Source organism: Callorhinchus milii, unplaced genomic scaffold (assembly GCF_018977255.1).
Source record: "Callorhinchus milii isolate IMCB2004 unplaced genomic scaffold, IMCB_Cmil_1.0 Scaffold17, whole genome shotgun sequence".
Classification (NCBI taxonomy): Eukaryota; Metazoa; Chordata; class Chondrichthyes; order Chimaeriformes; family Callorhinchidae; genus Callorhinchus; species Callorhinchus milii.
In genome coordinates, this window is record NW_024704758.1 from 6,262,193 (window position 1) to 6,286,698 (window position 24,506).

The 24,506-nt window shown below is 44.7% G+C and overlaps 1 protein-coding gene across 4 annotated transcripts in view; it reads left to right on the forward strand.

The window, feature by feature from the left end:
- Positions 1 to 24,506, forward strand: part of sox6 (SRY-box transcription factor 6) — a 280,677-nt gene that overhangs the window by 173,706 nt on the left and 82,465 nt on the right. For all 4 annotated transcript variants that reach the window (XM_042341433.1, XM_042341434.1, XM_007887524.2 and 1 more), the window contains one exon: positions 9,220 to 9,309. In XM_042341433.1, the coding sequence (XP_042197367.1) occupies positions 9,220 to 9,309 (90 nt within the window). The remainder of the gene's footprint in view (positions 1 to 9,219; positions 9,310 to 24,506) is intronic.

The window sequence follows — 24,506 nt, forward strand, 5'->3', positions numbered from 1 at the left end:
TTTGGCAATCACTCAGGTGGCTATTGAGGCAGGATCAAAAGAGTCAAAGAGAAAATGGACAAGCACCTGAACAGTAAAAACATTAAAGGAGATGAGGAGAGAGCTGGGAAGCAGGATTCATTTCACCAAAATGGGTGATCTAGAGAAACAGATAACAGGTAGCACGACTCTCTGAATGACAAGCCTGCCCATCATCACCCCCTTCTGTGGAGAAAGTTTCTATCTTTCCACGTCATTGAGGTGGGTAAATTCCTATCAGTCAGACGCAGACCAGGTCAGCTCAGTAAAAAGTTTGGATAATACATGTTCCACAACAGCTCAGGAAACCATAAAAAAACTTAGAAGCACGACATTCCCACTGAGGAGTTGTCAGCCGGTGAATAACGAGGTGTTAAACTGACCTGTTTAGATGCAGAATTGACAGATTAGTGTTTACAAGAGGTAACAATGGAGCTATTAATCTGCATGGGGCATTGTGTGCATGGCTCACAAACCCACGTAGCTGGGCGGAAATGAACCTTTATTATGCACTTTGCAGAACAGCTTCCCATTTGAAATGGGCGAGCATTTACAATGCTGACTTGAAACTGGCTGCACTGTTAAAGCGGAGGCACACTCCCACAAAGTGTGGTCCTAAACGGAACGCACAGCAGGCTAAAACCAACAAGGAAAAGTGCAGACCAATGCCAGGAGTCTTCAGTAAAAGCAACAGCAACAACGTGCTAAAAGGCAAAATACCGCAGATGCTGGAAATCTGAAATAAAAATAGAAGTCACTGGGAACACTCGGCAGGTCAGGCAGCATCTATGGAGAGAGGAAAGTGAGTTAACGTTTCAGGCCAATGACCTTTCGTCAGAACTCAACCTTTAATAATCCTTACATTTGTTACAGTTCTTCATCATGTCGAGAGGGCATCTCAGAGTGCTGCATGGGAATTGACTGTAAAGTGTAGTGACTGTACATTTTGCAGGCAAATACGGTGGACAATTTCGAGTACAGCAATGGCCCACAAACAGCCGTGAAGAGTATGACCAATTTTTATCTGGAGGATTGTTGACCAAGATACCGGGCGAAACTCCTTTCTCTTTTCTAATAGCACCATGGGATCGTTAATATGCACCTGAACAGGTAGATGCAACCTCGGTTTAATGTCCCATATGAAGCACGGCCCCTCCCGACAATACAGCTCTCTCCTGGAGTGTCAGCCTGACCATTGATCTGAAAAAAGCCTCGATGGATTGAGGAGAGTCAGCGAGTCCAAAAAGGCAGAAGAGACTTTGTGATTCTAGCTTTAAAACCACCGGGTTCAAATTGAAGATCGTGCAACCTTTTGGGGAATCCACTCTAACATTGAACCTGGTCTCTTTTTGGAAACTGTTGTAAGACTGAACTTCTAAAATTCGGCAGCGTCTTAAGCTTTAAGACAATACTCTTAGGGCTAAGACCATGAGTTATATCCACAGAGGTGTAGAGCTATAGTGGTTCATTCACAGATTATGAAATGCTGGAAAGGACTTGAGAAGGGAATCCGATATTGAGAGATCAGTGAGACAATAAATCACAATCTGTTAATGAGCCATTAGGTGCCTCTTTGTGGATGTAGTTAGTGCACATAAGTGTCTAACTTCTTCTTGATGTCTGGTTTCTCACTTTGGCCCTGCTTGCCCTCAGGCCTATAAAGAGGCTTCTCTTGGCCCATCACCCAGACCCACCAGTTTAGATCCTTCCTGAAATAAGATAGAGGAGACCCTGTTGGGTTGTTGCCAGTGTATTGTGGTCGGGCTTTTACTTCTGAATCATATATTAAAAAAAAAGTCTGAATGCTACTCTTGTTCGGAATTTGCCCGAAGTTTAATGGATGAAGTTTATTGAAAGACTGCGGGAGTGGGGAGCAAGGTATCTGGTACTGAAAGTAAAGGAAGCGGGAATCAATAGAGGTATATTACAATGGATACGCTATTGGTTGACCGGAAGAACCCAGAGGGTGGTGGTACAGGGAATGTCTTCAGACTATGAAAATGTTGCCAGGGTCTATTTTGGGACCTCTTTTGTTTAATATTTTTATAAATTACCTGGAACTAGGAGTCACAAGCACAGTGGCTAAGTTTGCAGATGACACCAGGCTAATGAAGGTGGTAGATTGCGAAGCTGAACAAGATAGGTTACAGGAGTATTTGAACATACTTAGAAATTGGGCAGATCGATGGCAGATGAAATTCATTGTGGAGAAATGTAAAGTACTTCACATGGGGACAAAAAATCCTGGAAGGGACTATTATTTGAATGGAAGAAAAATAATATGTATGGAAAATGAAAAGGACCTGGGGGTCCTGATTGACAATAAATTGAAGCTCTCCCAACAATGCTCTGTGGCAGTGAGTAAAGCAAACCAGATGTTGGGATATATCAAAAGATCAATAGAAAGCTGAAAAAGTGGGGTAATCCTGCCACTGTATAAATCTTTGGTGAGACCATACTTAGAATAGCGTGTACAGTTCTGATCGCCGCAGTATGAAAAGGATATTGGAGAAACCGAGAAGATACAGAGGAGGGCAACCAAAATGATTGAGGGAATGGAAGGACTACATTATGAGGAGCGACTAAGTAAATTGAGCATGTTCACATTGGAAAAGCGAAGATTGAGAGGTGACATGATTGCTGTCTTTAAGATTCTAAAAGAGCAAGACAACATAGATCATGACAGGCTGTTTCAACTTGTCCAGAATAGTAAAAACAGAGGACACGGCCTGCGATTGAAGTGGGGTAAATTCAGAGCGAATTCTAGGCAAACACTATTTCAGTGAGCGAATAGTGAACCTGTGGAACAGGCTCCCTAGGGAGACGGTTGAAGCAGGAAGTGTTGATTCTTTCAAACACAGATTAGATAGTAAACAAAACGCAAAATACTGCAGATGCTGGAAATCTGAAACAAAACCAGAAGTCGTTGGGAACACTCAGCAAGTCAGGCCGCGTCTATGGGAAAGGAAAATGAGTCAGCATTTCGGGACCACGGCAGAACTGAATTCAGTTTTGGCAAAGGGTCGTGGACCCGAAACGTTGACTCACTTTCCTTTCTCCGTAGATGCTGCCTGACCTGCTGAGTGTTCCCAGCGTCTTTTGTGTTTGTTTCAGATTAGATCATTTTCTTTTAGGAAATAACATTATGGGATATAGTACATAGGTAGTTTGGGACATATGTGCATGCGACCGCCTGGAAGGTGGAAGGCGAACTAGATGGACCTTGGTCTTTTTTCGTTTAGCATTTCTTATGTTCTTATCTCTCTTAAAGTGATCCCATCCTATATCTTTGGTCTTCTGGACATTGCCCAGATGTGAACTGTAATTGATTGCAATGGAGGGGAGGAGGGCAGGGGGAGAAGACAAGGCATGCGAAGCAGGGCGGTTAGTTGGGAATAAATCATTGGGGCTGCATCCCTTTGTGACCATGTGCATTCAGCGGACTCTCTCTGATGTGTGTCCGTACAGCAGTGAAGATTACAGGAAAATGAGAATTCCCCATTAGAGGAGATTAACAAACCTGACCCCCAAGTATCAATTTACCACTGCAGATGATGAAAGCCAAGAACAACAACAACAACAGATTATATTTGTATAGCGCCTTTCACTTTGAGAGGAGGTCAAGGATTTGGATGGGGTTTGGGGACAGGAGGGGTGGATGGCAGGGAGGGTAGGGGTAGGAGGATGACCTCAGCTCGGATCCGAAACACAGACTGTCCAGCTCCTTAGGACATCCTCCCAACGTGAAAGGTGCTATACAAATGTAACCCAGAATATTTAAACCTCTTTAGCTGTATGGCACCTGTTCCACACTACGTGCCCCGACAGCACATCGCTGGGGGAGCCCTGTATTATCAGAGGTATCCTCCGTTAGATGAGAGTTTGTCAAAGTTTAATCCATTCACTTCAAACAAGGCAATTCAGGGTACATTCTGGTTTCACCGCTCACTGTGGGAGTCTGACTGCTGTGTGTGCCTGAACCTTCCTCCTTTCAAGGAGATGAGTGATCAGGCTCGGGAGCTGGGGATATATCGCTGCTCGTGGCTTGTGGAGCCCCCATCTGTGGCTCTTGTGCCTGGGCCAGGCCGCGTTTACAAACGGTCACCCCCTGCCATCCCTTCCCGCTGCTTTGTGCAGCTACCATGGTCTTTCACAGCGAGGCAACAGGAGGAGAGTCACTGCCCAGTAACTGCAGTTGAAGGCGAGGCGGGCCGTTGCCATTAGTAGGCTGTTCAGGCACTCGCTCGGCGCACTCCCCAGGTGCCAGCACAGGTGCTCTCAGTCGTGGCCCCATTCATTCCCCTTTCCCTCTTCCCTCCCTCGCAGCATTTTAATACAGTGATAAATACTGGAGCCTTATTTACTAGCGCTGAAATAGTGATTCCAAAAGATGGAGTGTTGATCCCACCAACACAAACACACCACAGAGCATACAACAACAGCAACTCGGATTTACTTCGAGCCCTTCGCACAGCACAGCGTCTCTGAGCTTGATGCTGAGCCGGGGAGAGAGGGGAGGTGACCATTAGCACGGTCGAAGTGGAAGGTCTTCAGCTGTGATCTGAGCATAATACCATAAATCCTTATATTTGATACAGTGCCTTTCACATCAGGAAGACGTCTCAAATTGCTTCAAGATTTTACTTTAAAGTATATTGACCGTCTATTTGTAGGCAAATCTGGCAGCCAATACGCACACAGCAATGTCCCAAAAACAGCCATGAAGTAAATGACCAATTTTATGAGGAGGATTTTTTAGGCCAGGACGAAGGGAGAAACTCTCTTCTTTTTCAAGGGATATTTAACATCCACCTGACCAGGCAGTTTAATGTCTCATGCAAAGGAACCATTGGGAATATGAACCCAAACCTCCTGCTCTCAAGTCTCGTCAGCTTGGTAATGCTCTCACCTCTCAGCCAGAAGTTTGTGGGTCTACAAAATACACAGTCACTACACTCCCTGTGAAACATTTTGATATGTACTCCCAACGTGAAAAACGCTATATCAAATGCAAGAATTACTGTTATTATTATCTTGGCTGTGTGGAACATCGCTATACGCGAATTTGCTGCTGTACTCGCTTGCAAATATACAGCCGCTACACTCTACAGAAATTATTTGGGAAGCGCTTTGAGACATTTTGACGTTATAGATGCTATATGAAATGGTTATAATTTTTATTGTACAGAACTCAACTGACCAGCAGTGATCCAAAATATTTTATTTTGGCCAGTCATGACGTCTGACACACATAAACCTGTCACCACGCTTAAGCTAAACCACTGAGACTTCTATATGCATACGTACTTTTTCTGTTTATCTGGTAAACTCTGACTAAAATCAAGCATGATTCCTCTGTGCTTTCTCCCTCACCCAAACGAAAGCAGGTTTGCCGAATATAAAGCAAGAAGACACCAGCTCTTTAAGACTGTTGCCAGCATCACTTCTGACCAGCCCAATGTAACGTTTCAGGATAATGCTAATAATCCTTGCATTTGATACAGCTCTTGATCACAAAGTCATCAAAAAGTGTAAAAGAACCTCACGGGATGTACTGTAAACATCTGGTGACTGTGTATCTGTAGGCAAAGATGTAAATGTACCGTGGTACATTTACCCACAAAATATACAGTCAATTCACTTTATAGTTTATATAGTGAAACGCTTTGAGACATCGCAACGACCTGATAAGGCACTATATCAAATTATTATTATTATCATTATTATGCACTGAAATAATGATACAAGAAGGCTGAAGTGAACAGGTTAACTCCATGGGCAATCATAGCAACGCTAAGGGGGAAAGAGAGGGAGAGATGTTTGGGTGTGATGGGTCGGGAAAGAGAGTATGTTTGTGAGGGACAGAAAGTACTCTGTAATGGTCGAGTTCTGGCCTTTCCCCCAGGAGACTGAGCCGGGGTGGGGAGGGGTTAAGCCTTTTTCACGTTGTGGGATAAAACAAGCTCACGTGGCACTTTCGTCCCGCTCTTTCTCTGGATTAATATTCTGCAGGAATTTGTCTCCGGTCGCTGCTCCTGTAAACAGAAACCTGCCTGAGGTCCGGCTGCTGCCATTAGCTTAATTTAATCTCCTCTTTGTGCCAGCGCTGGGGACGAGAGTTTTGAATTATTTATCTGTTTTCGGGGGGTTACATCAGGATGGAGATGAGAGGCTGAGATTAAACGGGCCAGTCGGACGGCATTTCTGCAGAGGTTCAGAACGAAACAATCCAACGCTTCTCTCTGTCCCCACTGCCGTTATTCTCACCCACGTCTAAGCGCATTCCAGTTCTCTTGCAGCTTGCCTAGTGATGTGCCCGGCACTTCACTTTGAACATCGTAACCTTTCAGATCAAAATAAAGCACGGAGAATAGGACTGCCCTCAAATATACCTTTCTTTTCAGTTTTACCGACACGGGCTGCCTACCAAGCTACCTACCAACAGCAGCACACAAGGATAAAATTCAACGAGTCGATTTATTTATGCAATATTGCATGTATTTTTTAATGGATAGGCATACCAGCCTTGTTAAAGGCTCTTTGATCTTCCTGCCTTCGTTTTCAGAGTCTGGGCTCTGGTACTGATCTGAGCTGAATCCCTCTGCTGTCAAAGCATGCCAGATTGCAAGCGGGGGGGGTATGGAGGGTGGGGGGGTGGCGGGGGAGGGAAAGCTCAGTTTGATGAGAACAAGCTGACCCCCAGCTTCGAGAAAGACTTCAGAGACCAGGGTCTGATAGTTAGTTACATGCTTTTTATCACAGTCCTTGCAACAGATCGCAGAATTCCAGCAATTCCTGGGCTGATTCATTACAGCAGGAATAAATGTTAATTGTTTTCATTGCTGGGTGCTGATAGTGTGTACTTCATGTCATCTTTTACCTCGTGCTCGCTTTGGCTTTTACTTTGTAGTGTCGCTTATCAGTGTAGACAGTCTTCTGATCCACCTTTCTGAAGCTGTCAGCCTCAGATAAGTCTCCTGCTTTGAATAAAACTGCAAACTGCTTCAGAAAGGCAGCGCAGCGGAATGTCGCCAGCAATATTGTTTCTCTTAATTGTTTCTCGTTTCCTTCTGCCCCAAACGTCTTGCGGTTTACCCTAAATCGATTGAGCAAATATTGTTTGATTGCACACCGACCGGGCAGTGGCTCCTCCTGGTGAAAATGGATTTGTTATGTCCAGCGAGCCATTCCTTTCCTCTCCTCTCATCTGCGTTAGAGAGACTGACATTTTATTTCCTGCAAAACTTTCATACATACATACACACACACCAGCGTACGCATGCGTGCGCGCACACACACACGTACACACACACACATAACCAAACACACACATAACCAAACACACTCACACAATCAAATGCGCACGCTCACATATCCAGACACAAACATTCACAAACGTGCCAAACACACACAGTCACACATATGCACACGCATACCTATCCGTGTGCATGTTCGCACACACAGCCACAAACATTCACGACAAACCTACACAAACACATGACCGCCCGCATGGAGCCCGCACGCACATACAAACTTGCACGTCCACACGCCCGTGCACACTTACAACCACATGCACAAAACCACAAACACGCATATACCACGCACAGGTAGACACACACACACAATGCACAATAATAGTTTCAGTGGTAGGGGATTGGAGGTGTAGAAAGTTAGCAGCGTTGACCAACTGAGGGCCGGATTGGCATTGAGCGTAGAATGGAATAGCTCCCGATCCTCCACCCCCCCCCCCCACCCACCTCCCCCACCACTGAGCTCAGACAGGATGGTCGAGCGGGTGAAGCAGTGAAAGGCAGCCAGTGTCTGAGCAACCGTCGTACCCCGTATGTGTCGCAGCCTCGGGGAATGGGGGGAGAGAAGCAAGCGCTTGGAGGAAGTGCTGCAAGCTGCTCACAAGCATAAAAGACCAAGAGAAGTCTGGAAGTGTATCTCACCTTTGATCTTGTGCTTTCTGATACCATTAGAAGCCCTTTTTTCTGTATTACAGGCCATTAACACATTCATTCCCACCCGGCTTTCAGGCTTCAGATCTCGGGTGTTATTTACTGCTATTTGCAGTCGACTGATCAATTGTTGTTTTGAGATCGGATGCTTCAAATAATTTATTTTCGATGTACATAAAGGAATAAATATAATTTGTAAAAGAAGCTTCATAAAGGAAAACCACAAGTAAAAGAGAGACGTTCACACACACACTGGAAATAGCAGCTTTGATGCTATTTTGCTCTTTTGGAACCTGTCGAGATTCCACTTCAGAAAGGTCAAAAGCTAAATGTTCTTGGCGTATGTTTCCGCCAATGGAGGGGTGGGAGCTGAGGAGGGGATGGTAGCATGAAATTCCACCTAGTTTTAGCCTGCAAGATCATTTTGCCTTAAAAGTTTGGATGGTGCAGAATTGCAGTAAAACTCCTGCAGTTCGGCTTCCAAATAACCTTACCAATAATGCTTTTCGTACTTGATCTGTTGCCGGGAGGATGTCTCAAAGCGTTTCACAGGATTCACTATGAAGTGAAGTGACTGGGTATTTTTGCATGCAAACCGGGCAGCGAACTTGCACTTACCACAAACAACAAGAAAGTGAAAGGTTGATTTTATTTGGAGGATTGTGGACCAGCCCTTTGAGATGTCCTGCCGATGTGAAAGGCCCCATATCAAATGCAAGGATTATTATTAAAACTTTATTCTGTGCGTTACGTACTGCACACAAACCTGTACTGCAAAATGACCCAATATAACCTAACTTCAATATAAAACAACATAGAAGTGTTAGAAGAGGCAAGAGGGCAACCCAATAAAGCCAGATTGAAGCCGGGAAAGATTATTTCAGCTGTGTGAGAAAGGAGTGAGGAAATAAAGTGGAACTCTGGGTAAAGGCTTTAGACTTAGGAATCGCATTAGGAATTTGACGGGCAAAATGCAGGAAATTAATAGGACGAGAATCTGTGAATGAGGGACAGAGAGACAGTTAGTTTAAGGTCCAAGTGGAAAAAATAGCTGAAGATATCTTGTGAGATGGTGTGTTGGCTTAATGTGTGTGTGTGCGAGTTGTGCATTGATTGAGATGTCAGTCAAGTGGAATGCATAGTCAAATGGGCTTCTTGTGACCTATGAAGAAATGTACTTTTTGACTGTTGCAACATTGTTTTCCCTAAATAGTCTTATTTTTCCTTCCCCACCACACAGAATCTTCATGTGTAGAGAAGTTTCTCTCAAAAGATTGGAAGGAGAAGATGGCTGGACTGAACACAGGCGAAATACTGGGTGAAATTAAAGGTACCTTTTTTTTCCTCCATTTTGAAACTGCTCCTGAGGGAGATCTTGAAGGAAGAACGAAAGAAAATTCTGAACAACCACAGGAGCTAAGGCCCCAAATGCTCCCAGGTCTGACTGTTCCCTCTTAAAATGTAAGAAGAATTGTGAGAAACAGGAAGCCTGTTGTACACAGATCTTAAAATTCAGTCTGGCCTCCAAATTAGGGCTAAAATGAAGACAAATCCACATTGCTGAGTGACCCCGGATAAAATAGGTCATTTCATTGTGTGGCTGTCTATGAGACATTCCTGTGCACAAATTGGCTACCGTGTTTGCTTACAAAATACACAGTCACTACACTTTACAGTAAAATCCTGTGAAGCGCTTTGAGCCACATCAACATGACAAGGTGCTGTATCAAATGCAAGGATTGTTATTGCATTCTGAAATTAAATTTTGAAGCGAAATGGGGACGGTTTTAGGGTCCGTCTCAACACCTTCCTCTTTGGGTGCTCATCTATGTGCATCTGGGTCTGTTTTGATGAATTAAACGGAGGACAGGACTGGGAATGTCTTGTGCCAATGTGTCACACATTGGAATAGGGGGTGTTTTATGTGGACGACCCTCTTTTTTTAAAAGCCTTTGGCCCGTTGGAATAAGGTGGGCACTGGCCCCCTTTTTTAAGTGTGTGTCCCCTTGGGTGACTGAATTGACCTGCACAGCAGCCCGATGAACAGCAGCTAGCGCTAAAAACAGGTGGTTCTGCTTTGATGTTGCAGGTATGTTTTATTAAGGTGTATTTCATAAATTCTAATGCACTTTTTCCCCTTGGTGCACCAATCCAAATGGTCGACGTCCCGACCCATTATCTAAGCACCCGTGAAATTGCTCTATAAAGCTTCCGGCGAAAAAATAGGATCGTGTAGCTGGCAAATTGCAAAAAAGCTGGATGGATCCTGTCCTGCACCTGACCTCTACACACACAGTCCAGTAGGAGGCGCTGCATAGTGATCGGCCGCAGGATTCCTGTTATCAGCTGGTCTTTTAAAAAAAATTCAATTTCAATTTTAAATTCTTCAATTTTGAGACAAAATGGTCCTACAGGCTATAGGACCAGGTGGAATTTCAGGCCTCCCAGAATGGTAATTAACCCGGAGCAATATCTGCGAGATGTGTTTATTAAAAGGTTTCAATTAGGCAGAGATATAGCTGTAAGCAAAACTGAATGAGTCTCTGAACAGCGACTAATTCACAGGTCTGTCAGAGCCCGTGTGAGGTGCAGGCTGGGCTTTGCATGACTGTCAGCCGGAGATGTTTACTTTGGAGCGAGGAGTCTGTGCTAGTGAAAGATAACTCGAGTTCGTTCTCCCTCTCAAAGTGCCCAAGGTTTGCCTTTTGTGGCAGTGCCACTGTGGGCAGCAAGCATCCCTGGGCAGAGAGCCAGTGAAGCAGCAGTAATACCCTGCTGTCTGGGCTGATAGCTGCACTGCTCCTGATGTGCCGTACAGCGAGACACAGACAATAAAGCGACGACTGCACGTGGCTTTTGGTTACACAAAACAACCTGTTTTCCGCAACGCTTTATTATTAGCTTGTCAGGAGCATTTAACAGGGTCTTGCTCGCCGTGCTGTGAGGAACGTGATGCAGATTGGAACAGATTGAAAGCGGCATGAAGGGGTAAAGCAGATAGGACAAGAGACAAGCAAGGCAAGGGAGCAAAGGGCAGCAGAGAAACGAGATAAATAACCCCGGTTAATTAATGTGATGTAGCACCGATTATGGTGAAACACGCTCCACAGTTAATTGCTTTTCAGTGTGGTGACTGCATTTTGAAGCAGCAGTCTTGTCTATTTCCACAAAGCAACGTCCCAGAAACAGCTGTGAAGTGAACAACCTATTTTGGCTGGGGGATTGGTGGCCGAGACGCTGGGAGAAACTCCCTTTGCTTTTTCAATAATAATAATAATATTAATAATCCTTGCATTTAATATAGTGCCTTATCACGTCATTGAGACATCTCAAAGCGCTTCACAGAATATACTATAAAGGGAATTGACTGTATATTTTGTGGGCGAAACGTGGAATATAATACATAATTATATATTCCATATAATTATTTAAAATGTATAAGATTATAGTCAGAGAAAAGCACTCTGGTGTGATCGGGTTTAAATAATAAATTTAAATGATTAAAACACCAGTGGCTTTGCCAATGCGAATAAACAATAACCACTTACATTTGCAAAGCACCATTTACTTTACAGAACACCTAAATTTTAGCAATGGGAAGCGGTGGACACCGAGCAAGGATGGGGGAGGAATTGTGGAGGGCATAAGATTGGTTTGGATGAAGAAGTCCCCTCAACCCATTTGATCCCATCCCTCCACAACATTCACCGTATCGTCCTCCCATCACAGCATCAAACTGCTTTTTAAATGAGTCCCTGTGTCCTGGCCACAAATCACCCTTCCCAGCAGTCTGTTTCAGTCATCAATCACCCTCTGGGTAAAGAGAATTTGACTGAAGGGCGTCAGTGAACGAGATGGGTGGTTTAGATGTTTGGGAGCAGGGAAAGAGGTGTGAGGCAAAGTGATTTTTGTTTTGAGCATGGAGAGTCAAGGGGAAAAGCAGAGGTTATTCCTGATGCCTGCTTGCCTGATTTTGTGACAAGTGTGTGTGTGTGTGTGTGTTGTGTGTGTTTTTGCCTCTTCTATCGGTCTAGAAGCATTCTAATGGGAGCAGGACATAAGGAAACCACAGGAGATAACTAAGGAAAGAGCTGTGTGCACGATTTAACAAATTGTACTGTCATGTGTGCATGCGCTAGGGACCCATCTTTTTCAAAAAAATATTTTAATTTCCCTATTTATCTAACCAAACTGACCTTTTCTCAGGATTTTTTGCAGTAAGTGTTTACACAGAGAGCCAGTTACCACGGTTAATATGACACACTTAATTGAAATATCCCTCTCCCCCCCCCCCCCACCACCTCCCCCACCTGCCAAAACAACCAGGAAAATAACGAATGTAATAGTGTACTTGTGATGGATTTTTCTTGTGGTTGTGATTAAATTATTTTTGCACAGATTTTTTCTATTTATGTCTTTGCCTCAATATCGCTAAACAGTCTAATTGAAACAACCTTGTATATTTATATATATAAAAAAAATCTTTCAATTTAATATGTCTCAGTTCCTGAGAAGCCTGAGGCAATGATATCATTTTTTATGAGCGAGTGTTGAGCAATTAAGCGATTAACTATGATTGATTTAACCTGATAAGCTTCCGACCCTGTGATGCCATGGACCACACCATCACACAGTGTTATTACTGGGTGACGGCAAGCTAATATATGATGATAATAATAATAATAAGCCTTGCATTTGATACAACACCTTAAACTGAGGTCCTGCAAACCTGTTCATGTGGACATTAAAGATCCCATGGCACTATCCAAAAACATAAGGGTGTTTCTCCCGGTGTCCTGGCCAACAATCCCCCAGATAAAAGTTACGCACTCGCTTCATGGCTGTTTGTGGGACGGTTGCTGCGTTGGTCCACAAAACACAGTCACTACACTTTGCAGCGATTCCTTTTGAAGTGCTTTGAAATGGTGTTATCGGCCCTTTATTAAACGCAAGGATTCTTAACAGTGAAATTGGCTATTCAGTCAAGGGACAAACATGGGAAGGGGAAGGATAAGTATAAATCTGGCTTGCTGCTCCAAACCTCCATAGGTCCAGAATCATCCCTCCTCCACCACCTTGCCCTCCATCCCTCTCCCAACCCGCAGCTCGGCTGCAAACCCCTCATTGTCCAGCCCTTTAGATGTCCTCCCGATGTAAAAGGTGCTACATAAATGCAATTTGTTGTTGTTGTCTCAGTCTGTGCTGCTGTAGGAATGGGCTCTGACAGCACAAAGTTCAGTCCAGCTCTGAAGTGGGAGGCTGACTTGGGTGCCCTGCACGCATCTATTGGCAGGATGCTTGCTCTCTCTCTCTCTCTCTCTGGCTTGCAGGTAGCAACGCGCTTTCACACCTGGATTTGGCAGTCAGGGAGAGTGATGAATCTAGAGATATGATCTTGCGTACAAAACCACAACGTTAAAAAAGACACAATCTGGAGCTGCTCCAAGCCACAGAGCTAGAAATAGCAGCAAAGCATGCACAAGTTCTTGCCTTTCACATTTTAAATCCTCTGTGGGATCTGTCCTGGAGTATGACACTGCATTTTGTTAGCCAGGAAAACTGGATTGAAATGACCAATTTTTTTTAAAAAGGAATTATTAATCTCAGAAAAGCGATCCGCCAATCAACTAACAACCGAGTTCCTACTCGGTAAACAGAGGGGTGTGGGGTAAGGAAATTTGCCCAACATTTCGCCCTGCCGGGAATCGAACCCAGGTCTCTCGCTTGCTCCACATCCCCCGCCCTAACCACCCTACCATCGGTGGCCGAGCTTTCAGCCTCTCAGCCCCTAGGCTCTGGAACTCTATCCCCCAGTGCCTTTGCCTTGCTTCCTCCCTTTCCTCCTTCAAGGCCGGTCTCAAGACCTTTCTCTTCAACTGTGCCTTCAGCTCCCCTCTCGACTCTCTACCCCCTCCTCGCTCCCTCCCTTCCCTCTCCTCACCCTGACCATTTCCCCACTGCTTGGGGACCCACTGTCCAGCATCTTGGGACATTCTGCCGACGTGAAAGGCGCTATATAAATGAAATCTTGTTGTTGTTGTTGAGTGAAAATAGCTGCGTGCAACTGCAAAGGCCTATTTAACAGAGGGGCAAGGCGGGCGTGCATCGTAATGCAATATCAATATCTAAGCGATTTGAATTGATATTGTACTGCAGCTCGCTAGGAAGATGCAAAAAGTGATTATGAGTAAATCGTTAGAAGCAGCCACTGAACAACGGAGTTAATATACGTGATTGCTGATGATAATGGAGGGTAGAGTAATCGATTAATACTGATTCAAGCATGCCTGTGGGGGTAAGATGAGTTAAATCCCATGTGGCTCTCTGAAATGGAGCTTTGCAGAAGCACATAAGAGCGAGGTATTTTGAGTTGTATTATGGCGTGATATCACCCACTCTGCCTTGCTCCCAACTCCAAACCTGTGTCCACTTGTTTTTACTATTTTGGTGCATCCTAAAGTATTGTTCTTCAGTTTTTACCTTTATAAGGCCTTTCTGAGATGTCTTCTTTTTGTTCAAGTGCAGTTACTTAACAATAATAATAATCCTTGTATTTGATAAAGCGCTTTTCACGCCTTCTAGACATCTCAAAGCGCTTCACAGAATATGCTGTAAAGTGAATTGACCGTGTATTTGTGCGTGAATGCTTGATATACTTGTCTAGTCCTGTAGCATATTGGTTAGAGCACTCGTTCTGCAAGCAAAACGACTTGGATTCGATTCCCAGGCAGGCGAAATGTTAGGCAACTTTCCTTACTCAACACGTCTCTTCTTACCTAGCAATAAGTAGGAACCCTGTTAGTAGTCGAATGGCAGATCGCTTTTCCAGGGATAACAATCCCTTCAAAAAAAAAATAATTTGATCACCCAATCCACAAATGTTTGTGGGACACTGCTGTGCGCAATTGACTTTACAGTATATTCTATGAAGCCCTTTGAGACGTCTCAAAGATATGACAAGGAGCTATATCAATCGCAAGGATTATTATTATTAAAAGTTAGCTTTTTATATCTCTTCTCGCGCGCCCCCACCACTCCCCAACCACCAGCCCCCACCCCCCACTCTGAGTTTGTGTGTGTGTATGCGTGTGGGGAGGGTGGATGGCAGGCACTAGAGGTATATAAATGAGGGAGAGTGTAGATTCTTCCCCCCCTCCCACCCCACACACACACACACTTCCTCACTTCTCCCCGTTTACAATCTTGGATATTGTTTGAAGCTTTGACAAGGTATCGATCTCAGTTGCTCAGCTCCTGGGTAGAACTGACCAGTTTCAGTGGTCAGCCTGGGTTGCTGGACATGACTTGGGCATTGCTAGCTCTTCCACCGGCTGCTACACATCCTCACAGAGCACAATCGCAGCATTTATAAAGATCTTAATGTACTGGGTATGGGGTAGCAGCATATGGGAGCCCTAACAATAGCCAACTGATGCCGCAACAAAGGAATTGCAGTGTTCGTTCCTTTTTCAAGAAAAGTCATTGAAAATTAGTCATAATGGTTCAGCTGTCCCGACTAAAAAGAGAGATAAGATAATACAACTCTTTGTGATGTTTTTACACTCAAGTCTTTTATCTGTATTATTCACTTGGGGCTCTTCAAAGAGGAGAGAAGGGCTTATTTTCTAAATGCGTCGAACTTAGAATCGGAGCGGGGACGGTGGAGCGAGGGGAAAAAAGGGGACTCTGTTACCCCTCACCACAAAGCTTCTTTTATGTCCGCAGACCTGCATTTTGATCAGAGCTTTCTCCAGCCATCCTCTCCCTCCCCCCCACCCCCCACTCCCCTGTTTTTTGTTGACTTTTCCTGCCCTTCACAGGCGCAACTTGTGGTATTTGAAAGTAGGCCGTATCAAAACAAAACTAAAAGCAGACGCTGAGCCGGTGACCGGCCTCTCTGAAGTGAAGACTTCACAACCCGTCAGATGTGACGATCAGACACTGCTGTCTGGCACACTGCTATCACTGGGTTACCTCTGGCCGGCCAAAACATCAAATGCTTCCCTCTCATACGCCGTCCTTGTTAGCTTTCCACAAACACACACATACACACACACTCACGCACACATACACAGAGATACACACACACACAAACATACACATATACACACGGACACACCAATATACACACACACAGTCCTCCTGTATACCTATATATATATATGCTGATGCATACCTATATACACACACCACATATAGACACATATTATATTACATTATATATAGAGAGACATACATGAAGAAATTAAGAGGAATCTCACATGGTACCAAAAATAGGCCAAGTGGAAATTCTCGACAGTTTGAAGGAATCTTTCTAATGTTCTGATATTTGCCAGTTTCTCATTCTGACAGAAGCTATAATAATCCTACTTTATATTAAGGGAAAAAAAGGCACAAATGTTATTTATAACATAGACACGTTTACCATATGTGGGGCTGGACTGTGAGGCCATCTCTTTTCCCAGGGTAGGGTAAACGTTTCAGAACTACTTTGCTGTGATTGTTGCTAATGTCAATGTGAGGGGTGGGAATGCTGGATCATAGATATATCCCTCCCAAACACACACACACCCATATAAACCCCCCACACCACACACACACACACGCCCTCAGTGTTAAGTTTGGAGAAGTTTGGTCAGGCACACGGTATAAATCGAGAGTCGCCTGGCTTCAGGGGTCGAGAAATGAGGAGGAAAGTGTGCCAACAATCGGCTCCGACCCAAGAAGAGCGCCCCCTACTGCAGCAGTGTGGCATGTCAGCTACCCACATCAGTCACCTTTCGCAGTGAGTCGAGACAGTTTAGTCCTTGTGAATTGTGGCTTCTCTCGGGTGCTGCCCTTGTGACACCTGTAACACTGTAACACCCAGTGTCTGTAACACACCCAACTCTATGGGTTCCCAATTTCATTCCTTGCATTAGGTGCAGAGGAGGGTCTGGGCGCTCTCCCTCACAGAAGGAAGTGGATGGATGAATAAATATAATATCTGAGGGCTAGTCATGTCACAAAGCTTTAGTGTATCTTCTGGTAGTAACATCCAGAGCTCGGTTGGTGAAGGCCTGGATACAGGCTGCGAGTCCTGTCTTCATCAACGCATCCCTAATGGGACGAGTAATATTCACTGATTCTCTGGCCCAGGAATAGTGGATATCACACTGGCTAGGCCACACCCTCTCACTGGTTCTGTTCTCCAATGGTTCTGTTCCAGAGACGGCTCTTATAGATTTGGACAATCAAACCCGAGGAACCATCAAATGTCAGAAAATGCTCCTTTTTTTTAAATCACCAATTTGAAAAATTGCATTTTTTATTCCATAAGGAATAGGGAGCCGAAATAATTTTGCAAATTGCTTGATATCAAACTTTCATCCGTTTTGGTTGATGAAATCCTATCAGATGTTCCCGGTAATCATTTTTAATACTCTCCTATTCCCTGCCCCAACATTTTCCCTTAATTGGGTCTTGCTCTCCTGCCTCTCGCTGCTGAATTTTGTGCTTTGGTCCAAATGACAGGACAGTCTAATCGGTGGATTATTATTGGAATGAAGGTCTAGGTCATCTGGTCAAGGCAGGTAGTGTTTCTGCTTGGTGTGGGGTGGGAGGGTGGCTGTCCTCTACTCCTTGCCAGCTCTGAGATAGGGCAATTGCTGCTAAAATTGGGGAAGGGGCAGGTAAATGGGACTGGAATGATTGCTCTTTAAAAAAGCCAGCACAAACACAATGAGCCGAATGGCCTTCTTAGGCAAACTTCCTTACTCCACATGCCTCTAATTACCTAGCAGTAAGTAGGAACTTGGTTGTTACCCGATTGGTGGATCGCTTTCTGGTGGTAATGATCCCTCCAAAAAAAATCTTTGACTGTTTACGGGACACTGTTGTGCCCAATTGGCTGCTGTGTTTCTTCCACAAAATATACATTTAATCCACTTTACAATATATTAGCTGAAGAGCTTTGAGACATATCAATGATATGATAAGGCACTGTATCAGAATTCAAGCATTCTTCTTCTTCTGTACTGAAAATGTCTATGGTTCTGTGGTTCTAACTTTGCCAAAGAAGACAAATGTGCATTTTCCCCCCAAAGTTAGTGAAACACAGCCTGACAGAAAGGAGATCCGAATAACCTCCTGGAGAATGGAGAGCAAGAGGTTCACCACTTGCTGTTTTCATTACAGAGAGTGAAGAGCTCTCTGCCTTTATACTGGCTGCGAGCAAGCACACTGCAGTCAACTGCTTTGCCAGAGACTTGAATTTATCATCATAATGTCCCAGGAATTCCCTCGAGGAACTATCAATGTCAGTCTCCGAACTTTCTAAAACCTCAAGCCTCAAACCAGATTGGGCTCCCCTTCATAATTTAAGACGAAAAAGACAAGAGTGTGGTATCATAGGTTATTGACAGGACATAGATTAATGACCAGAGTCCACACCAAGCATAAATGAAGTCCCTTATTGACCCCTCTCTGAACATCATTCTGCATTACTCATTATAATTCACCCCGTCCTGCCTTAGTGCTGTGCTCATTCAACAAGGTGCAGAGTGGTTCTGGATTTCACTGACAATACGTCAGTGAGAAATAGATGGGCGTTAAAATGAACTATACAGTTAGAGAGGGTAAGAATCAGATTTCAAGGCTCTTGTGATGGATAGTAGAAAACTCAAGCAGATTTCTTCCCCCCCCCACCCACCATTGCCCATCCCCTCTCCTGTATTCAAAGTGCAAATGTAAAGTCAGGACTGGATCAGGCTCAGCTGTTATCTAGCCTGAACAACAACAGCAACAAATTACATTTGCTTTCATGCCACTGAGACCCTCACTGTAACTGATTAGTATGTACTCACTATCTTTACACATTTGGTCAGGGCACTAGAGAGCAGTGCCAATGGGAGCTAGTGTTTGGAGGGAGGGGGCAGAAATGCCACAATCTATCTCGGAGTTGGTTTGGAAGTGATAAGTAGCCACGGTCAGGTTTCTCTGCGAGAGGCAAAGGACAGTGAGTTAGGAGGGAGTACCAGAGGTCATCCCAGCAACAGGTTTGGAATGTTCCTGTTTTCTACATGACTCCTGCATCCTGACAGCACCTTTCACATAGGGTTAAGACCTCAGTACTTTACAGACATGATATGGATCACCGACCAAGGTGGGAATAGGGGAAGGGTGGGGTGGGCGGAAGCGTTCAATAATAATCCTTGCATTTGATAGAGCGCTTTTCACGTCGGCAGGACATCCCAAAGTGCTTCACAGAACACACTGTAAAGTGAATTGACTGTATATTTGTGGGCGAACACGGCAGCCAATTGCCCACAGCAATGTCCCACAAACAGCCGTGGATTGAAAATGACTAATTTATTATTGTTTTTGGTTTTGGAGGGATTATTATTAGGCTCTGTGTGGAGTAAGGAAACTTGCCCAAGGTTTGGCCCTGACCTGCCTGGAATTGAACTCAGGTCTCTCGCTTGCAAAGCGAGTGCTCTAACCACTGAGCTGCAGGACTCCACAGTTCAAGTATGTTGACCAAATATCTTATGGTGAAGAGACAGGCATTTAGGAAGGCTTCAAAAGCAGGGAGAGAGGGCACGAGGTGAAGGGATTTTGGGAGGGAGCACCACAGAGTGGAAGCATGAAAACATGGGGAGGTCGGGCAGGGAACATGAAGCAGACAAGGGTTTGCTTAGTGGCCAGAGCAGTGGGGTAGCAGAGATGAGGTGTGGGGGGAGAGACTTAATGTTGAATGAAAAAAGGCAACCTGGGTGTGACGGCCTCCCCCATGACCCTCTCAGGTGCCCCAGGGAAGGGGGGAAGCTGAGAGTTGCACATGCTGGTGCTCACAGCCCAGCGCTGAGGCTGCTGCCTGGAAACTGCTCTGATCGGAGCAAGGAGCTGACAGGCGGTATTAAGACAAACAGCCCCTCTCATCAGACAGATAAAATAAATCAGGTGTTTTGTCAAATTAAAATACTTTGGCTGAACCAGGCTCTTGGGAGCACTCATCCACCTGACAAATCCAAGTGAAACTCAAGACAGATGTGGCTCGATTTTTTTCTCTCTCCCTATAGAGGGACCTGGAGAACAGCTTAACTCTTTACCTGCCATTGAAATTTCCAGCCTTGTTTGGCAGGGGATGTGGGTGGGAGGGTGATGGGTAGGGAGGGAATGTCTTCTATAGCTGAGTGTTTATACCGGGCCCAGCTCTAACATTTATTCTTATTATTATTATAACCTATGATTATACGCTCACTATACTTGACAGCAATTACCTGTGATGCACGTTGAGATGTTTAGGAATTAGAGGTGTAATATCAAAAGCAAGGATTATTATTAAGGCTTCATAGGGCAGCAGAACAACTCCTTCACAAAAACGGATAAGCCATGCAATGGCAATTCAGTGGGTTAAAAATATAAAGCGAGGGTGGGGGGGGGGAGGGGAAGCTAAGCTGCGGAGGTGAAGTCATTCTTCCCATTGCATTACTCAGCCCAAATCTCTGACAATTCCTGTCCAAGAATATTGGATAGTCTTTCAAGGCCTCGAATACATCACTCGCTTGCCTGTCGAAAGGCAGCTTAGACAGGCCAAAGCAAGTGAGGCAGAAATTCCCTTCCCCGGAAATGTCCACCTGAACAGGCGGCCAGGATTGTGGTGAGCGTAAGGCTCAGTAACCAGCCAACGCCCACCGCCTAGACTCAGACATGGAAGAATGGCCCCTTCAGGCAAAGTACCAGGGGATAGCCAGTGCCCATGAAACCACACGCTACCATTTTCTTTTGGTCAGCCCAGTGTCTGACACTCGCGGAAACCCATTACCGTATCCAAACGAAACTGAAGGGATTCATACACACCACCTGCACATGTGGTACCTGGAATGGAATGTGTACTCTCTCCCTGGAAGGACGCACCCTGCTTACCTGATTCCTTACCTAATTAGGCACAGGTTGGTAAGCGCTAAAGCTTGGGGACCCCAGAATGTGCGTTGGGGACTCCTGGAGTTTAACCAGCTAAAACAGCACAGCTTGCCATTGAGAGCACTGTCTGGCACACTTACTGCACACTATCATTCAGCCCCAACCTTTGGAAGGAGAGATGCGGATGAGGTGGGGAGGAATTTGGGGAAAGCAAACAGCTACAAGGCAATCATCTCCGGTCACAATTCTCTTTCAGAATCCATTAAAAAGGAAGATGGTGACTAATCTTCGAGGAGTTATTATATTTTAATTACACCAATAAAAATTGATGGTAATTTTGTAATTACGCTGATGCATCTGAAAGATGCCAGAGGAAATAGCAGAATCTTGTAAGCAATGAATCATTGAGGTAATACAAGGCAGTGGATGGGAAGAGCACTGCCCAGCTGGTCTCCTATCCCTTCATATGGGCAGTTTCAGTCTTGTCACACTGAAAGAGTTAGTAGTAGATCCTAGATTTTTCTTCACTCTGTTATAAGTATCATCATAATAAACCTTGCATTTGATGTAGTGCCTTTCACGTCAGGAGGGTGTCTCAAAAGCACTTCATAGGATTTACTACAAAGTGACTGTGTGTTTTGTAGGTGAAATGTGGCAGGCAATTTTGCACACAGCAATTTCCCACAAACAGCCATGAAGTGAATGACTGATTTTATCTGGAGCATTGTGGTCCAGGATACTGGGAGAGAGCTCCCTTCTCTCTTTAAATAGCACCAAGGAATCTTTAGCGTTCGTTTGATCGAGCCTCCGTTTAAGACGAAAAGACAGCGCCTCCAATTGCACAGCGCTCCCCAGGCACGACATTGGAGTGTCAGATTAGACTGAGTTCAAACACCTGACGTGGGGCTTGAACCCACAACTGTAGCTCATCCTGTGAACCCTTTTAGCTGAAAGGGGAGGTGAGAGGAGAAGTTCAATAGAATGCCCGAGCAGAGGTTTTACTTCAGGATCCAGAGCACCGAATTCTGGCCGAAAGAGCTCCAAATTCTTGGGCTGCGATAAACTGTGTTTTTCTCTTTATTCTCAGACTGCTTCTGATAGCGAAATATAAATAGTGAAGTATTGTTTTGCCATCGAGCAAAATAATTGTTTTTGAACTTCAAAGAAAACTGATGTGTTTGGATTTCCCTGGAAGTCATGACCTGGGCTCTTCGAAGGGCACAGTAACACAGATCTCTCACTATTTACACTAATAATGATCTGTGTATTTGATGCTGCGCCTTATAACATTATTAATGTCTCAAAGGAATTCATTGGATTTACTGCATAGTAATAGTGAGTGTGCATTTGTAGACAGACACAGCAGCCAATTTATGCACAGCAATAACCCACAAACAGCCGTGAAGTGAATGACCCATTGTATCTGGGGAATTGTTGGCCAGGACACCGGGAGAAACTCCCTTCCCTTTTCAAGTTGTTGCCGCGGGATCTTTAACATCCGCCTGAACAAGCAAACGGGACCTCAATTTAACACCTCACCAGAAGGACGCCACCTCTAACTCCGGAATGGTGTTGTGCGAGGGCAGAATGGCTGAAAGCTCTCCCACGGATGGTGGGGCTGGTCAGGTGGAGGATATAAAGCAGGCTGGGTTGTCGTTGATGATAGAGCATTTGTAGAGCTTTTGTCTCTATCAATAGCAACAACACAATTACAGTTGTATAGCGCCTTTCACGTTGGGAGGACGTCCCAAGGCGTGATCACTATCAAAAGAGGTGATTCAGGTCAACTGATGGCCCGAGTCCACAATAGTTTTTAAAAAGGAATTAGACAAACCTTTAAAAAAGAACAATTTGCATACATGACTGTGATATTTTCCCACAAAGGACACAGTCACTTTACAGCAAATCCTGTGAAGCGCCTTGAGGCTTCCTTAATGCTATGTAAGGATTAGAGGAATATGGGATTAGGAGGTGTGGATGCTGAACACAGCCACAAACTAATTGGGCTGAATGGACTCTTTCCGTTCTATAGCATTCCATGTCATCCATATAATTAACCAACACAGGCAGGAAGGGCCAACAGAAACAATTGTACCGTTCTGTGAAATGATCTAAGGTGAAGGTACCTTTTGGGGTGTATGCATCTCTGCGTGTTTCATTCTTATAGTTTATAATGTAATCTCCCCCGCATACATTTACGGCCTTGTTGTCATTGCTGCTGTTCCTCTGATCAATCCTTACACTCTGCTTGTGGCTCAAACCTGACTATCCCATCACATTCATTGGGGGTTCAACTGAGTGCATCTCTGTCTGAAAGGGAGTCTAACCCATCAGTACTGGAGTCATTGGATTGAGGAAAAACTAATTGCCAGAGTTATTAAAAAGCAGTATTGATCCCGTACAGATAAATTACAGCAGCGAGTTAGAAGAAATGTCAACAATCTTAGGGCTATCTGAATCTCTCGTAACTGTATGTGGCTCACTGATATATGTATATATAGAGAAAGAAATAAAGAGAGTTTGTGTCCGATGAGAAATCCATTTGCCAAATTCTAGCAAGTCAGGAACACAGGGGAATGGGGGAGTTGAGGGGAGTGGGAAACGGAAGTGGGGAGAGGGGGGAGATGGGGAAGAGGTGGGGGGGGGGATGAGAGAGGAGAGAGAGGGGGGTGGTGGGGAGATGGGAGAGGTGGGGGAGACAGGAGAGGAGGGGAGTCTTGAGTTTTGCCGACTGAAAATTGAAATGGCTTAAAATTGTGAAGCGCTAATGTTTGAGTAGAGGCGGAGGCAGAGGCAGCGTGGAGGCTGCACTTGGAGAGATGGCTCCTGTGCTCTCCTCATTGTCTCGCTAATTTGACACCTGCAAGGCTGGCTTCCACTGTGAACAAACCGCCAGAGGAATCAGCGAAGGTGACAGTGACTTCAGCTGCTTTGTGCTAATAACTTGTAACTGAGAGAGCCGCAATCACGTCCCTGACGACGCTGGGGTAATGAAAAGCCAGCGTTTCCCATGTAGATTTTTTAATTTAATTTTTTTTTACACACCACATAGATTGTGCAAGCGCTACAGATGATGCCTGGTATCTCAGCGAGAGGTGACGGGCAAGTGTGCAGATGTGCCTCGCGGTCCCATCGCTTCCCTCCCAGGGCTGGCAGATTTATCCAGAAAGCAGTTCAGTCCCATTGATTGCACTGTTTTAAGATGCACAGATTTAGCTGGTTAAAGTACATGGTTTTAGCTGGTTAAAATAATAATAATACCAATCCTTGCATTTGATACAGAGCCAAATCACGTCTTCGAGACGTCTCAAACCACTTCGCAGAATATACTGTAAAATTAATTGACTGTAGATTTTATGGGCAAAAGTAAATGGTTTTAGGTGGTTAAGATACAGTTTGAGCGAGTTAAAGTACATGGTTTTAGCTGCTTAACCTCTGCGCTACCCCAAAGTCCCCAAACCTTGAATCTCGCCAACCCGCCCTTAATACTCTCTGGGATTAGCTAAGCAGGGTGCGTCACTCTGGGGAGAGAGTGCGTATTCCATTCGAGATAAAGGGAATCTCTCATACATATCAATAGTCGGGTTCACATAATAAAGAGTAGCAATAATTCTTACATCTGAT